At 57.7% G+C, this 14,932-nt stretch overlaps 2 protein-coding genes across 8 annotated transcripts in view; one reads left to right on the top strand and one right to left on the bottom strand.

Annotated features, from left to right (window-relative positions):
- Nucleotides 1-7,656, top strand: part of GLB1L2 (galactosidase beta 1 like 2) — a 45,647-nt gene extending 37,991 nt beyond the window's left edge. For both annotated transcript variants that reach the window (XM_010362048.2, XM_030918037.1), the window contains 9 exons: nucleotides 430-510; nucleotides 905-1,011; nucleotides 1,495-1,635; nucleotides 1,901-1,972; nucleotides 2,232-2,310; nucleotides 3,988-4,075; nucleotides 5,629-5,740; nucleotides 6,135-6,251; nucleotides 6,501-7,656. In XM_010362048.2, the coding sequence (XP_010360350.2) occupies nucleotides 430-510; nucleotides 905-1,011; nucleotides 1,495-1,635; nucleotides 1,901-1,972; nucleotides 2,232-2,310; nucleotides 3,988-4,075; nucleotides 5,629-5,740; nucleotides 6,135-6,251; nucleotides 6,501-6,587 (884 nt within the window). In that variant the 3' untranslated portion in view covers nucleotides 6,588-7,656. The remainder of the gene's footprint in view (nucleotides 1-429; nucleotides 511-904; nucleotides 1,012-1,494; nucleotides 1,636-1,900; nucleotides 1,973-2,231; nucleotides 2,311-3,987; nucleotides 4,076-5,628; nucleotides 5,741-6,134; nucleotides 6,252-6,500) is intronic.
- A 2,133-nt stretch (nucleotides 7,657-9,789) lies between these two features.
- The window catches only part of B3GAT1 (beta-1,3-glucuronyltransferase 1), a 31,666-nt gene continuing 26,523 nt past the window's right edge, over nucleotides 9,790-14,932 (bottom strand). For all 6 annotated transcript variants that reach the window (XM_030918032.1, XM_030918033.1, XM_030918034.1 and 3 more), the window contains 3 exons: nucleotides 14,321-14,617; nucleotides 13,564-13,664; nucleotides 9,790-12,055 (listed from right to left, as the gene is read on the bottom strand). In XM_030918032.1, the coding sequence (XP_030773892.1) occupies nucleotides 13,578-13,664; nucleotides 14,321-14,617 (384 nt within the window). In that variant the 3' untranslated portion in view covers nucleotides 9,790-12,055; nucleotides 13,564-13,577. The remainder of the gene's footprint in view (nucleotides 12,056-13,563; nucleotides 13,665-14,320; nucleotides 14,618-14,932) is intronic.

Below are 14,932 nucleotides of genomic sequence, written 5' to 3'. Positions count from 1 at the left end.
TGTCTTGCCGCTGGGCGCGGTGGCTCACGCCTGTAATCCCAGCACTTTGGGAGGCCGAGAAGGGCGGATCACGAGGTCAGGAGATCGAGACCATCCTGGCTAACACGGTGAAACCCCGTCTCTACTAAAAAAAATACAAAAAACTAGCCGGGCGTGGTGGCGGCACCTGTAGTCCCAGCTACTCGGGAGGCTGAGGCAGGAGAATGGCGTGAACCCGGGAGGCGGAGCTTGCAGCGAGCTGAGATCCGGCCACTGCACTCCAGCCTGGGCGACAGAGCGAGACTCCGTCTCAAAAAAAAACAGTGTCTTGCCTCCGCAATGGCTGAGATGAAGGCCTGCGGCCCTCCTGAGCTTCTCCCTGTTCTTTGTGCTGCCACATGTGCTGTGCTGGGGACAGGAGTGACCGTGACAGGGCCCGGTGTCTTGCAGACTATGACGCTGTGCTGACAGAAGCGGGAGATTACACGGCCAAGTACATGAAGCTTCGAGACTTCTTCGGCTCCATCTCAGGTACCCAGCAGACAGCAGACTCAAGTTCCAACTCAGGCCCTTGCTTCTGCTCTCAGACCCCGAAAGAGTTACTTCCTTACTGTCCCACCTCGACTGCAGTTGATCTGTGTGCAAGAATGTTCTAGACAAGGACAGGGAGGTGTGTGAGGCTCTTTCCATCTTACCGACTTCACCTGCTCCAGGTGTTAAGGCTCCTTATCTCCTATGGAGGATGGGAGAAGGCCCCTGGCCTTCCTCCCCTGGCCTTGGCAGGTGCTGAGAGCTGGCCTGTTGTTCCTCGTGGTGCTGGGATGCAGGAGCACATGGGGTCTGTGAATGGGAGCTGGGTGGGGAGGACGAGCAGGCGGTGACATTTGGGTCCCTGGGGGATGATGCTGTTGTCTGTGTGTTGCAGGCATTCCTCTCCCTCCCCCACCTGACCTACTTCCCAAGATGTCATATGAGCCCATAACGCCAGTCTTGTACCTGTCTCTGTGGGATGCCCTCAAGTACATGGGGGAGGTGAGTGCTGGGGGCAATCGTGGGTGTAGCAGGGGTGTGGGGAGAGGAAGGCCAGCGCCTAGTGGCTTTGAGGTCCGCTCTCCAGCCTTGGAGCTCAGAGTGAAGAGGACAAACTCATGCTAGAGAGTGAAGTGGGGAGAAACAAAGGTCCGGGAGGAACCGCGGGTGGCCCTGTGAACCTTTCCTTCCTCCAGCCTCAGAGAGGAGAGTGAGGGGCAGAGGAACAGGGGGTGCCTCCTCCAGTGGCCCGAGGCTGTGATGCGTATCCCCTGCCTGTGGACTGCACTCTGCTGGTGCACACCCCTTTGTCCCACCCCTCTTCCCCATCACTTTGGAGAGTTGTAGGTTTAGTGCAATGAGAAGTCAAAGTAGAAACACCCGCCAAACCCCTGCTTCCACCCCATGTGCCAGCCCCCAGGCAGAGTCTGTCTGTGACCCCACTCCTCCTCAGCCTGCCTACCCCTCCGTCTCTTCTGTACGCAGCCAATCAAGTCTGAAAAGCCCATCAACATGGAGAACCTGCCAGTCAACGGGGGAAATGGACAGTCCTTTGGGTACATTCTCTATGAGACCAGCATCACCTCATCTGGCATCCTCAGTGGCCGCGTGCGCGATCGGGGGCAGGTAGGAGCTGCTCTTCTAAATCCCTGCGACCTTCTGATGAGCAGCCCTGCAATACGTTCTGTCCCTCAGAATCAGCTATTACCAGCTGTAAATATGGCCCTTCCGAGTCAGCTCTGTGAGTCTTCATGGGGGCATTCGTTTCTGCTCTGCCCGCTGGCCCCTTGTCTGCCCACAGGCATGCAGTGCTGCCCTTCTTGACCTAGTGGAGGTCCCGCTTACCCTCCTCCTGTTGGCCATGGTTGCTTCTGTCTGTTCCCTTTGGCAGGTGTTTGTGAACACAGTATCCATAGGATTCTTGGACTACAAGACAACGAAGATGGCTGTCCCTCTGATCCAGGTTCATTGTTTTTGGGCGCTGGGTGAGGGCTAGCCCCCACTGCTTCGAGGAAGACGGGGGGGAGTCACCGAGGAAGACCTGGGAGACTCGGGGCTTCTCACCCACAAGCTGTAGGTGGAGAGGGCGAGTGTGGCTTTCTGCCCAGCTGGGATGTGCACTCCCATCCCCAGAGTGTAGGGAATAACTGGGGTTCACAAGCACATTCTGAGGGGCAGCTGTGGCCTTCCAGTGGTCATCGTTAGCCCCGTGTTTTTGGCAGGGTTACACCGTGCTGAGGATCTTGGTGGAGAATCGTGGGCGAGTCAACTATGGAGAGAATATTGATGACCAGCGCAAAGGTGGGTCCGAGAACGTGTCGAAAGAAGAGCGGCCATGCTGGACACGTGGCTATTGCTTCTCTTGCCAGCAGCCACCAGGCTACGGAGGCCCCTTGCAGGAAGGTGGAGGCTGGGTTGTCCTGTATATGAGGCCAGTTCTGAGTGGGCCAGAGAAGCTCCGCTAGGCTGTGGCCCCTGTCCCGTTAGCACTGCACATGTGCATTGTCTGCGTGCTTGTGATAAACAGTGAACACTGAGCTGGCCTGGTCTCCCCTGGGCTGCAGTCAGTTTCCGCAGGGATGTCTGCTTGGGGGACAGCGGTGAGGAGCAATGAATGTGATTTCCAGGAATCCAAGGAAAGGCACAAGACCCCTGCCTTCTTGGGCCTCCACACTGAATTTCTCTTCTTGATCCATCTTGGGAAACCCATAGCTTATCTCGGATGTGGCGCGAGGAGGATGTGGGACATAGAGCAAACAAAACGCCTCTTGGCAGCGCACCCCTCTGGGAACAGGCTGCCAATTAGCTTTATGTTTCCTGGCCTGCTAAATCTTTTATGCTTTAATTTAGCCCTTCCTTTTTTAAACAACTCTAGCTAAATGTGGGTGGTTTCAGGTAAGTTATAAAAAAAAGAACTCAGAAAAAAATGAATGCGACTGTGGTGAGCAACACTGGTGGCCTCCAGTTCTCTCACGGTGTCTGCATTTGTAACGGAGGAAACTTGAAGAGCTCTTTTTGGTCCACATTTCATCCGACAGCCGTCTGGTGGCCTTGCCAGGAAAGCGACATGGCCCAGACACTGCAGCCTGGATCCTGGGGATCAGAGCCTCTCCAGATGGGCCTCAGAGCAGCATCTAGCACCATCCAGGCCCACACTCCTTCACCCTAAACAGCTCCCTCTCTGGGCCTGTCCTTCCGTTTTTCTCCTGGGGGTTGGGGGTTGGAGGGAGCACCAGCCTGACCATTGTTCCTAACGTTGCTTCCCTGAGCCCTTCTTGAGGGTCCCCTGGGCCCACACTGTGGAGTCCTGTCCTCCGGATCACAGTTAAATGTTTTAAGTCACAGACCTCCCTTAAGAAATGTGTGTGCCCACATACACCTGTGCCTTCCATTTCAGAGTCTGTAGGCCCCGTGAGGCCTCTCCACAGTCCCCAGCCTCTGAATTCCCAAGCTAGCCACTCAGCAGCTCCGTGATCTGAGACTGGCAGGGCTGGCCCAGCCCTGGGACACTGATGAGTGGCTCCTCAAGGGACACAGCTCTTCCCTGTTGGATGCCTGAGTGAGGGTGCCCTCTGCCCACAGTCTATACTCCTGATGCACAACTTTAATCCTCGGTGGCATAGGTGACTTCTGGCTGAGTTATTAGGTCTGTGTAGCCTGGGCCCCACCAAAACTGGCCCTGCAGCTAGGCTGGAACCCTCGCAGTCATCTGGAACTTCCTTCAGAGAGAGGCCAGAGGCTGTTCTCCCCCTGTAACACCTCAGCTCTATGTCCTTCCCATGGCAAATCCTAGGGACTTCCTCCTTCCCATGCCCCATAGAATTGCTAGGGGGCCTTGCTTGCAAGCGAACAGCTTCTCAGGGAGCGTACACGTCAGCACTCCTCACCCCAGCGTCCCAGGGCTTCCCCTTGTGGCCCTGGCCCAGCAGACTCGGCCCTGCCTCTGGGCTACCCATGTGTTCTGCCTCCTTCCCACAGGCTTGATTGGAAATCTCTATCTGAATGATTCACCCCTGAAAAAATTCAGAATCTACAGCCTGGATATGAAGAAGAGCTTCTTTCAGAGGTGGGTCCCTGCCCAGTGCCAGCACATGCACTCACAGGTTCAGACAGCGGCAGGGCCCAGGGTCCCTGGTGCACCGTAGCCTGGCCCACACCCAGGTGTGAATGGCCCCAGGGGCCAGATCGGCTGGCTGAGGTGAGGGGTGGGGCTGGTTGAGGTGAGGGGTGGGCTGGTTGAGGTGAGGGGTGGGCTGGCTGAGGTGAGGGGTGGGCTGGCTGAGGTGAGGGGTGGGGCTGGTTGAGGTGAGGGGTGGGCTGGTTGAGGTGAGGGTGGGCTGGCTGAGGTGAGGGGTGGGGCTGGCTGAGGTGAGGGGTGGGGCTGGCTGAGGTGAGGGGTGGGGCTGGCTGAGGTGAGGGGTGGGCTGGTTGAGGTGAGGGGTGGGGCTGGTTGAGGTGAGGGGTGGGGCTGGTTGAGGTGAGGGGTGGGCTGGCTGAGGTGAGGGGTGGGGCTGGCTGAGGTGAGGGGTGGGGCTGGCTGAGGTGAGGGGTGGGGCTGGCTGAGGTGAGGGGTGGGGCTGGCTGAGGTGAGGGGTGGGCTGGCTGAGGTGAGGGGTGGGCTGGCTGAGGTGAGGGGTGGGGCTGGCTGAGGTGAGGGGTGGGGCTGGCTGAGGTGAGGGTGGGGCTGGCTGAGGTGAGGGGTGGGGCTGGCTGAGGTGAGGGGTGGGGCTGGCTGAGGTGAGGGGTGGGCTGGCTGAGGTGAGGGGTGGGGCTGGCTGAGGTGAGGGGTGGGCTGGCTGAGGTGAGGGGTGGGGCTGGCTGAGGTGAGGGGTGGGCTGGTTGAGGTGAGGGGGTGGGGCTGGCTGAGGTGAGGGGTGGGCTGGTTGAGGTGAGGGGTGGGGCTGGCTGAGGTGAGGGGTGGGCTGGCTGAGGTGAGGGGTGGGCTGGCTGAGGTGAGGGTGGGCTGTTGAGTAGGGTGGGCTGCTAGGTGAGGGGTGGGCCTGGCTGAGGTGAGGGGTGGGCTGGTTGAGGTGAGGGGTGGGGCTGGCTGAGGTGAGGGGTGGGGCTGGTTGAGGTGAGGGGTGGGGCTGGCTGAGGTGAGGGGTGGGGCTGGCTGAGGTGAGGGGTGGGCTGGTTGAGGTGAGGGGTGGGCTGGCTGAGGTGAGGTGTGGGGCTGGCTGAGGTGAGGGGTGGGCTGGTTGAGGTGAGGGGGGGGGCTGGCTGAGGTGAGGGTGGGCTGGCTGAGGTGAGGGGTGGGGCTGGTTGAGGTGAGGGGTGGGGCTGGCTGAGGTGAGGGGTGGGCTGGCTGAGGTGAGGGGTGGGGCTGGCTGAGGTGAGGGGTGGGGCTGGTTGAGGTGAGGGGTGGGCTGGCTGAGGTGAGGGGTGGGCTGGCTGAGGTGAGGGGTGGGCTGGCTGAGGTGAGGGGTGGGCTGGCTGAGGTGAGGGGTGGCACCCGCGCTAGAAGCCACATTTGCAGACTAGGAATTCCCTGCATCCTACCCTGCTGCCATTCTGTGTCCTGGTTAAGGGTTGGGGGGCCATGGATGGGGAATTAGCTGCAGGACGGACCAGATCTAGGGAAGGTCCTCCTCCATCTCCTGCCCTGTGTTCTGTCCTTAGGTTCAGCCTGGACAAATGGAGTTCCCTCCCAGAAACACCCACATTGCCTGCTTTCTTCTTGGGTAGCTTGTCCATCAGCTCCACCCCTTTTGACACCTTTCTGAAGCTGGAGGTTGGTAACCCCCTTTCCCTGCTGGGTTCTCCTGCGTCCCTCTCGCCGTGGAGGGCTCTGAGCCACATGAGCTTGGCGAGAGCCCTTGGTGGCTTCTGTGCCCAGAGGGTCTGAGAGGGCCGCTGGGGACTCCCTGGGCCAGGGGAGTGGGCTCACAGCGGAACCACCTCATGCTTCCCACGTGCAGTCTGAGCTTGGGGTCCATGCCTGAGAGGCATGGCAGTGGCACTAGGGGCACCGGAAATAGAGCATCCCACCTGCTCACCCTCATGGCTGTCCAGACATAGCTCGCTTTGGTCTCCTGGACCTGAGAGAAGCACGCATGGTGTATGTCTCCCTCCACTTTTGCTGTGGCTCTCGTGGTAGATGAACACCCTTCCCACTCTGTTTCAAGGGCTGGGAGAAGGGGGTTGTATTCATCAATGGCCAGAACCTTGGACGTTACTGGAACATTGGACCCCAGAAGACACTGTACCTCCCAGGCCCCTGGTTGAGCAGCGGAATCAACCAGGTGGGAGCTTCCAGCCCCTTGTTCCCCAAGATGCCCCGCCCACCTGCCCTCCCAGGGAGCCTTCCCTCAGGGTGGAGGGCATGTCAGTGGGTTCTTCCTCCCTCCTCCTCGCTGTGGACGAGTTGTTGGTCCCTGTCCCTTCCAGCCTGGTTCCCAAACCCTTTCCTTCTGACCTTGCCACCTCTCAGCACCTCCCCTGGCACCAGGACAGACCTCAGCTGCCCTCCCAGCTGGGCCCTCTCTCCACAGGTCATCATTTTTGAGGAGACGATGGTGGGCCCTGCATTACAGTTCACGGAAACCCCCCACCTGGGCAGGAACCAGTACATTAAGTGAGCGGTGGCACCCCCTCCTGCTGGTGCCCGTGGGAGACTGCCGCTGCCTCCTGACCTGAAGCCTGGTGGCTGCTGCCCCACCACTCCCCTGCAAAGGCGTCTCCTTAAGTAGCAACCTCAGGGACTGGGGGCTACAGTCTGCTCCCACCTAAGCTCAAAACCCTGAGCCTGCAGGGAAAGGTGGGATGGCTCTGGGCCTGGCTTTGTTAATGATGCCTTTCCTGCAGCCCTGCTCTTGTGCCGAGGCTGTCGGGCTGTCTCCAGGGTGGTCTCCAGGGTGGGAGCAGCTAGTCAGACCGCCAAGCCTTTGGCCCTCAGAGAAAGTGCTGAAACGTGCCCCTGCGCCGGAAGTCACAGCCCTGCCAGCATCTGCTGGACTCAGGCGTGCTCTTTGCTGGTTCCTGGGAGGCTTGGTCACATCCCTCACGGCCCTTTATCCCCGAAATCCTGGGTGTGTCACCAATGTAGTGGGTGGGGAGGGGATGTCTCACCTGAGCTGACTCTGTTCTTCCTTCACAACCTTCTGAGCCTTCTTTGGGATTCTGGAAGGAACGCAGCGTGAGAAACATGTGACTTCCCCTTTCCCTTCCCACTTGCTGCTTCCCACAGGGTGACAGGCTGGGCCGGAGACACAGAAATCCTCAGCCCTGTGTCTTCCTGAGTTAGCAAGTGTCTCTGGTGTTCAGTGAGGATGACATGTGCATCCTGGCAGAAGCCATGGCCCATATCTGCATATCCAGGAAGGAGGGACAGAAGGCCCAGCTCAGTGGCCCCCGCCCCCCACCTCCCACGCAGGAGCAGCCTCCTCCACAGTGTGTCCACCTCCCACGCTGGAGCAGCAGGGGCGGAGCAGCCTCCTCTGCAGTGTGTCCACCTCCCACGCTGGAGCAGCAGGGGCGGAGCAGCCTCCTCCGCAGTGTGTCCACCTCCCACGCAGGAGCAGCAGGGGCAGAGCAGCCTCCTCCGCAGTGTGTCCACGTCCGTGTTTGAGCCTTGTTCTGGGGGTCAGCCCAACACCTGGCTCGGGCTCACTGTCCTGAGTTGCAGTAAAGCTGTAGCATTGAATCACACCCCCTCTGGTGACAGTCTCCAGTCATGTGTGCCACTCTTGCCAGAGGGGAAGGCTGTGTGAGAGCTTCGTTTTCTCGGTCAGGTTCCCATGGGGCCCCATTTGCCGCTCGGGGGTCCAGACGGGGACCGTCCCTGGGGTGGGTGGGCCATGATCCTGGCCTCATACTCCCCTCCTGACCCCGACTCCCCTTCAAATGTTGCTGGATTGGAAGCGCCCTGGAGAGGACAGGTCAAATGCAAATTCATTCTCATGCTGGTGGGCGGGGGTAAGAATCTGCCAGGCAGTCAAGGGCGCTACATATGAGTTAACTGCAGGGTGGAGTTTTGCTTCACAAACTACATCTGGCATCTACTGCCAAAACCAAATTATCTCCAGTAACAGAAAGTCAAGTAGCACACACACCCCTGCACGGCAAGAGCTCTGGGAGCCCCGTGAAGGTGGGCTGTGGGATGGCGAGCCGTGGAGCTCAGAGGCCAGCAGGCTTGCTGCCTGTGTGTGGCTGCCCAGGGGGAGGTGCAGGGGACATTTGTGATGTACAGCCCAGCAGCTGAGCCAGGTCAAGGGCTTATTAAATGGAGCTTGTTAAAGGGAAGCTTGTGGACAGTGGCTTGGGGACAAGATGAGGCAGAGTCCCTGGTTTTGCCCAAACTCACCAGTTCTTCTGGAACTGCCTTGGAACGACAGGCATGGAGCTGAGATGTGGATGCGACCCGGGCTACTTGGGTGTGGCCTGAGCCAGGTGCAGGGTCTTCTGCCCTGCTTTACCTGGGTGTGTGCTTCTGCAAAGCTGTGTATGAGCTGGGTTCCGTCAGAAAGTGATGGAACTCAAATGGAAGTGAACCTTCCTGCAAATCCTCCTGTAGAGTGGATCACAGTTCCACGCAGACCTGAGCAAGACACACTGTGGTTTCCTAACGTGAGGTCTTCCTACACCAGCTGCTTATTCTTGCCCTTCTTTTTTGCCAGTTGACTGCTCGGCTTCTCTATCAGAGTACCTCTTGGCAGAGCTTATTCTCCAGCGTTGACTAAAGATTTGTCCATATCTTCCACGTGGTATGACCTCATCTAGGTCTCTTTGGAGAATCTCTCTTCATATCCAGTCTCTGAATACTGGGGGTCTCTGGCCCACTCCTTGGGCTGTTTCTTTCCTCTGTCCACACTCACTGCACAGGGTCTCACCCGTGACGCCTGTGGTTTGTAAACAGGTTCGACACCCGCGCCTGCCGATACTGGCCTGCACCTGAGCTCCAGGCGTGTGGGGCTCCTTTTCTTCTGCATGTGTCTAACAGGCACCTGACACAGAACTCCGTTTCCCCACATTACCCCTCCTGCACACAGCCTCGTATCTGGAAACGGCAGTGCTGTTCTGTGTCTTGGGCTATTTTGGATTCCTCTCTTTATCTCCCACATCCAGTCCAGCAGCAGATCCTCCTGGCTCTGCCTCCTAAACTCGTTCAGAATTTGACTGCTTCTGTCTGCCCCAGCCCCATGCCCCACTCAGCCCACTGCATCTTGGCCTAGATGACTGCAGGAGCCACGTCTCCACCTGCCCTTGCCCTCTCCATTTATCCTCCGTGCAGGAGCAGGGCAGTTCTGAGAGATGGATAGATTATGTTAGTCCTCCATACTGGACCCCCCATTGCCTTCTAGGTTCACCTGATGCCTGTGGACTCCCTCCTTCCATGCCCACCGCATCCCTCACTGCCGTTGCCCCAGCAGCCCCCACCCAGCCGGTTGAGCCTTCCTGCTGATCTATAAGCAACGCTTGCTCCACCTGCTGGACAGTTTTTTCTTCTTGGACCCAGGGAGCTGCATGTCAGGGTGCTGCTGCTTTGCTCAAATGTCACCTTATCAGGCCACCCTACAGAGCACTGACCCGTCTCCACTGTTACCCTCTGTCTCCCCAACTCAGCCTCATTCTCCATACAACAGATTGCATCTGGAATAACATGTATTCGTCATTGCCTGTCTCGTCTCGTCAGTAGGTCAGTTCTGTGAAAACGAGAGCCTTGTTTTTCCCTGCTGTGTGCCGGCTCCTAGAATAAAGCCTGTTCATAACAGGCACCTGATAAATACTTGTTGGGTAGCTAAATTAATAAATGAGAGTAAAATAAGGCAGGGCTGAAGAGGATTAGGACTGTTAAAAACTGTATTTGACTTTTAATTTTGAAAGCAAATTAAATACAGTTAAATAAAAACAGACCAGATGCAGCTGCCTGGGTGCCACCCTCACCCCAGCCTCTGTTCTTGGAACTCCTAGCCCCTGGCCTCACTCCTGTGTGGTGGGGTTTGCCAGCGAAAGGAGCAGGGAACAGACTGGGTTTGGAAAACAGTCGTCCTCATGGACCCGTTTCTGATTTATAACAAACTCATTCCCAACAAGGATGAAGGCTGCAGTCCACCAGGGTTATAATTATAAATAAATATACATGCAGCTAAAAGAGGATATTAGGTGAGAACAACGGACCTAGCATCTGCCAAAAGAAGTCCCCATTTTGTTGTTCATTATCAATTTCCTGAAAATGAACTCTGGGTTTTTGGCTAAGAAGGTGGCCTCAGACCAGCCAAGCTGACCTTGGCACTCAGGGCTGGCTTCTGTGAGTGAGGCAGTCAAGTGCCCACACATAAGTTCACCACCTGTGCCCACCTCCTCCCTTCTCTCCCATGCCACCCCACTTGCTTTCAAGGGCTTGGTTTCCAAAGCAACATTCAGGGTGTAAGAGGTTGGGGAAAACGTCCTGCAAGGTGGCTCAGGGATCTGATTCCATCAGATGGTCTCATGAATACTGTGGGAGATTAAATCCATCTCAAAACAGGCAACCAATGCTCTATTCTGAATGTTATAGGTCTCTGGACTGAGTCCCACCCACCCACCCACTCAGGAGTGGGTTCTGAATGGCCCTCAGATCTGTCCTGGTGAGTCTTAATGGGGTGGGAGGCTGTTAGTTAAAAAATAAACACCTCTTCAGTAGGCTGGGGCCCTTTCCTTTTCCTCCACTTGGGGGGAAAATTGTGCTTCTGACTTGCAGGAGAATGAGCCAGATCACCACCAGAGAGCCCGGCCGGCCAGGGGGAGTCAGAGCCCTTTCCAGCGGGCCTGGGAGGCCTGGGGAGGGCAGCAGCTTGAGACACACTGTTCTTTCTCTAGGGTGGAAAGTGGACAGCTGGACATGAGGTGGGCTAGCTTTGCATGCTCCCGACTTACGGAGAAGTAACATTTTCTTTCCCTTTTTTGTGTTTAGAATAATTTCCAAAGCAGTGTGCTCAGGCCTCCCTTCTGCTCAGTGTCCCACCAGCCCCTGCCCCCTTTTCCCCAGTCCCTCTGCTACTCCAGAGTCCCTCCTCCTCAGACCAGGGGCAGGAGAGAGTTAGGGAATGGCCTTGGCCTCGGCCTCCCTCCTTTTTCCAGGCTGCAGCAGGTCCCACCTTGCACGCCACCCACCGCCCTATCACCTTGCCCACTGCCCACCGCAGGCTCACTGCACCCTGAGGTCTGTGGCTCTGAAGAGCTACAGGAAAAGGCGCCTTCCCTCCCCAGTCCAGTCCAGATGAGGGGCCTAGCAGCCGAGGTGGGCGGTGGGGAGGCAGTATGTGGACAGTGGGGCCGTGGGGTTCTTAATCCAGGTCAGGCAGTGACCTGTGCTGTCTCTAGAGCCCACCCCTTTGCCAGTGCTGGAGGAGAAGGGGTAAAGAAAGGGGCCGTAGGAGGGGACTCTGCTCCTGCCACAGCCTGAGGTACAGGGGGTGCCTATTAGGCCCAGGTCCCCCCCATGCAGGGCTGGGTGCCTGTTGGGATCAAAGACGGCCTTATGCTCTGTAAACATGAACCAGAGGAGAGCCACAGAGGTATGTCTGATTTGGGGGCAGCTCTCGGGAAGAGCAGGGACCGAGGAGAGGAGCAGAGCACTCATGATGCCCGTGGGCTGCTCTCTGGTCTTCAGAATTCCCTGGCTGGGTGTCCTGTGTGGTAGTGCTGGGCCCAGGGACAGGGAGCCAGGGAGGGCCATGCTCCACTTGACTGCAGGGTCTTCTCATCTCCCTCCCGCCCCGCATCACTGCAGGACCGGTGTGGGTGCCCACTGCGCCTGCTCCTGCAGCCCCGTCAGTGCAGGGAGCTCTGGGGAGGTGCACTGGAGCACCGGCTTGGCTGGTGCTGGATACCCCACCCTGGCCATCAGGTCTCTCGGGCCCTGGTCACGCTGGTTGGAGAGAACAACAGGTCTGGGATTTCTGTGCTTAAATTCTCTGTCCTTTGTCGTGGCATCAGGCTGGGCTCTCTCAGAAGCCCCCAGAATAGAAAGGAGGGTGATGGTGATTCCTTAGGAGTCGGCCTTGGAGGGACCATCAGCCATGGGGAGAGGATGGAAGGCCAAGAACAGGGTCTGAGGAGGAGGCTCCTGTGAGGGGAGAGGAGGAATGAGTGAGGTGTCAGCTGAGGATGGGGCTGGAGAGGGAACGGCCAGGCAGGGCCACCAGGTCCTCTGCAAAGCCCAGGCCCCCAGGTCCTGTGGGGGCCTTTGTGGGGGGCAGGTGGGGAAGGTGCTCCAGTGAGGGCAGTGAGGGCCCAGTGAGGGCAGGAGGCAGGAGTGAGGCTCTGTACAGACGCATTCTAAGTGGCACTGGCCAAGGTGACTGAGTGATGCCCTGTGGTCCCCTGCAGGCAGGGGGATGCAGACACAATACAGAAGCTGTTGCTTAGCTCCAGGGCACAAGGACAAATGTCTGTCTCAGGCCCCAACCTCTGTTTGGCATGACCTAGAGCAGGGAGTTAGGAGTACCAGCGGCTTTGAAGAGACAGAATAAGATCACAGAAAAGCCCCTGAAAATGCCTGGCTTTGCCAACCACCCAGCACAATTCACTCGTGTCAGTGTGTCACCTTGGACCATTCACTTAGCTTCTCTCAACATCATTTCTTTGCCTCTGAAGTGTAGGTGGATCCTGTGGCCTACTTCCAGAGAGGCTTTGAAAGACTAGAATAAAAATAGCCACACTGATGTGACTTATGTGCCATGAACTGTTCTGGTGCCCTCAGCAACCTACTTCACAGATGAAGAAACTGAGGCCCAGAAAAGTCAAGTCAGGTCAAACAGTGAAGAGCAGGGGTCCTGGGAGCTGAGGCGGGCTCGGGTCTGTGCTGTCACTCTGTGCTGCCTCTCACTGTGACAGCCGTGGCTCACGGCTGTGGAGCAGCGAGTCCGTGAGTCCTCGCCATGGCCATGTGGTGAAGGAATCCACAGGGGAAGAGGCAGACTTGGGGGGACAGACCCTGGCCAGCGAGAGTCTGAATGGCAGTGCCTTATGGGGTGCAGGCGTCACTGCCAGCAGAACAATCAGCAAGGTGTTTGCAAGGCGACGCCCTCTGAAGAGTCTGGTGGCAGAGAAGGACCCAACTGTGCAGGTGAAAGTTAATGCCTGGGGCCGGGCGCGGTGGCTCAAGCTTGTAATCCCAGCACTTTGGGAGGCCGAGACGGGCGGATCACGAGGTCAGGAGATTGAGACTATCCTGGCTAACACGGTGAAACCCCGTCTCTACTAAAAAACACAAAAAAACTAGCCAGGCGAGGTGGCGGGTGCCTGTAGTCCCAGCTACTCGGGAGGCTGAGGCAGGAGAATGGCGTGAACCCGGGAGGTGGAGCTTGCAGTGAGCTGAGATCCGGCCACTGCACTCCAGCCCGGGTGACAGAGCGAGACTCCGTCTCAAAAAAAAAAAAAAAAAGAAAGTTAATGCCTGGGGACTTTCAGGTGGCCCAGTGGGAAGGGGACCGTGGTGAGGCCCTCCCCTCCTGCCCACATTTGCCCTGTCCTCCACAGTGAAAGCCCAAGAGGAAAAGCATGAGACAGTTGATTTGGCCCAACCTGGTGCCGCCCTGCCCAGCGTGTGGCCCACCCTCGTCATGCCCGTACCTGCATCCTGAAGCTCAGATCTCCACCGAGGGGTCAGTGAAGCCCTTCTTGCCCTCATTCACCAGCACTGGCTTCTCTGTCCGTGTGTGCCACACCAGGATCTGTGTGCCCAGAGATGCAAAACATGGTGGGACAGGCCCCTGACCTCACTCTGCTGCCTCCCTGCTCCCTCCCACACCGTGTAAACATTTCTCCTGCCCCTCCCTTTCCTTCAAGAGTTTTTCAATTGTTCCATCAAGATTTTCTCAACTGTTTTTTTATTTATTTTCTGTGGCACTACACTATGCCGTCATTTTTGCTGTCTGTACATGTGATGCCGTTCAGAATACCTGCTGGAAATGGGAAGTCGAGAGCTACAGAAAAGAGAAGCCCCAAGACTTCCCGTGTGTGTGTGTGCATATGTCTGCATGTTCATATGTGTGTATGTGCGTGTGTGCAAGTGCATGTGTGTGCATCTGCATATGTGTGCACATGTGTGCATGCGTAGGCATGTGTGTGCGCATGAGTGCTCAGCAGGGAGGTCCTGGAGCACAGCTGTTTTGTGGGAGGTTATAACTCCCTGGTGGCCATTGCTCTCCCTTTCCCTGCCTGTCCGCAGTGTCGCTGCCTTACAGGTGATCAACGGCCTTCCTGGGAGGGGGTTTCAGAAAGCCCAGGCTATTTTGAGGACTCTGTTTCCATCTCCCGATCTGTAGGGAGGGTCTGGATGTGCTGGAGACACGTGCGTCACAGCTGTCAGTGCTGCGGAGGGTCTCACCTTGGTGCAGTTGGCTGCCTTGGGCTCCAGGTCATTGAGGGTGACAAGTTCTCGAAGGAGGCTGCTTTCCTGGTAGCCTCCCTTCACACCTCGCAGCTTGAAGTAGGCCTGGCTTCGCTGCAGAATGAGCCGCAGGTTGACTGCAAATCCAGCCATGTCTATTGCAAATGGCCGGTGGGGGTCAAACACCGTCTTCCAGCCGACCACCTTCCCTGCCCCGTTCACCCGTGGGGCCTCGTACCGCAGGCCACCCACGAAAGCGACGGGCCACACGGACACCTTCCTGGTGCTGCGCATCTACAAGTGGGGGGTCCAGAGTCAGGGCGCCCGCGCTGCAGATGTGGACGGACTCCCGTGCCCATGGGAGGCGACATCCTTCAGCAACCTCTATGCCCGTGGCCAGCCAAGGCCACCCAGGGGGTCCAGTATAGCCCTGCCCCCAGGGCCCCGTCCCACGGGTTGGGCACCTGAGGAGAACCTGCCCTGGGCTGCTGGCGAGATCTGACCTCTCAGACGGCCTGGTCTTCACCTTCTCAACATGGCCCTGCTGCTGCTTTCTCCCTCCCCACTCTAGAGTGTGAAATGACTCCCCTTCTCCCGCAGACTAACACA

Source organism: Rhinopithecus roxellana, chromosome 15 (assembly GCF_007565055.1).
Source record: "Rhinopithecus roxellana isolate Shanxi Qingling chromosome 15, ASM756505v1, whole genome shotgun sequence".
Taxonomy (NCBI): domain Eukaryota; kingdom Metazoa; phylum Chordata; class Mammalia; order Primates; family Cercopithecidae; genus Rhinopithecus; species Rhinopithecus roxellana.
Note: the sequence above shows the minus strand (reverse complement) of the source record. Positions and strands in the feature narration are given on the sequence as shown.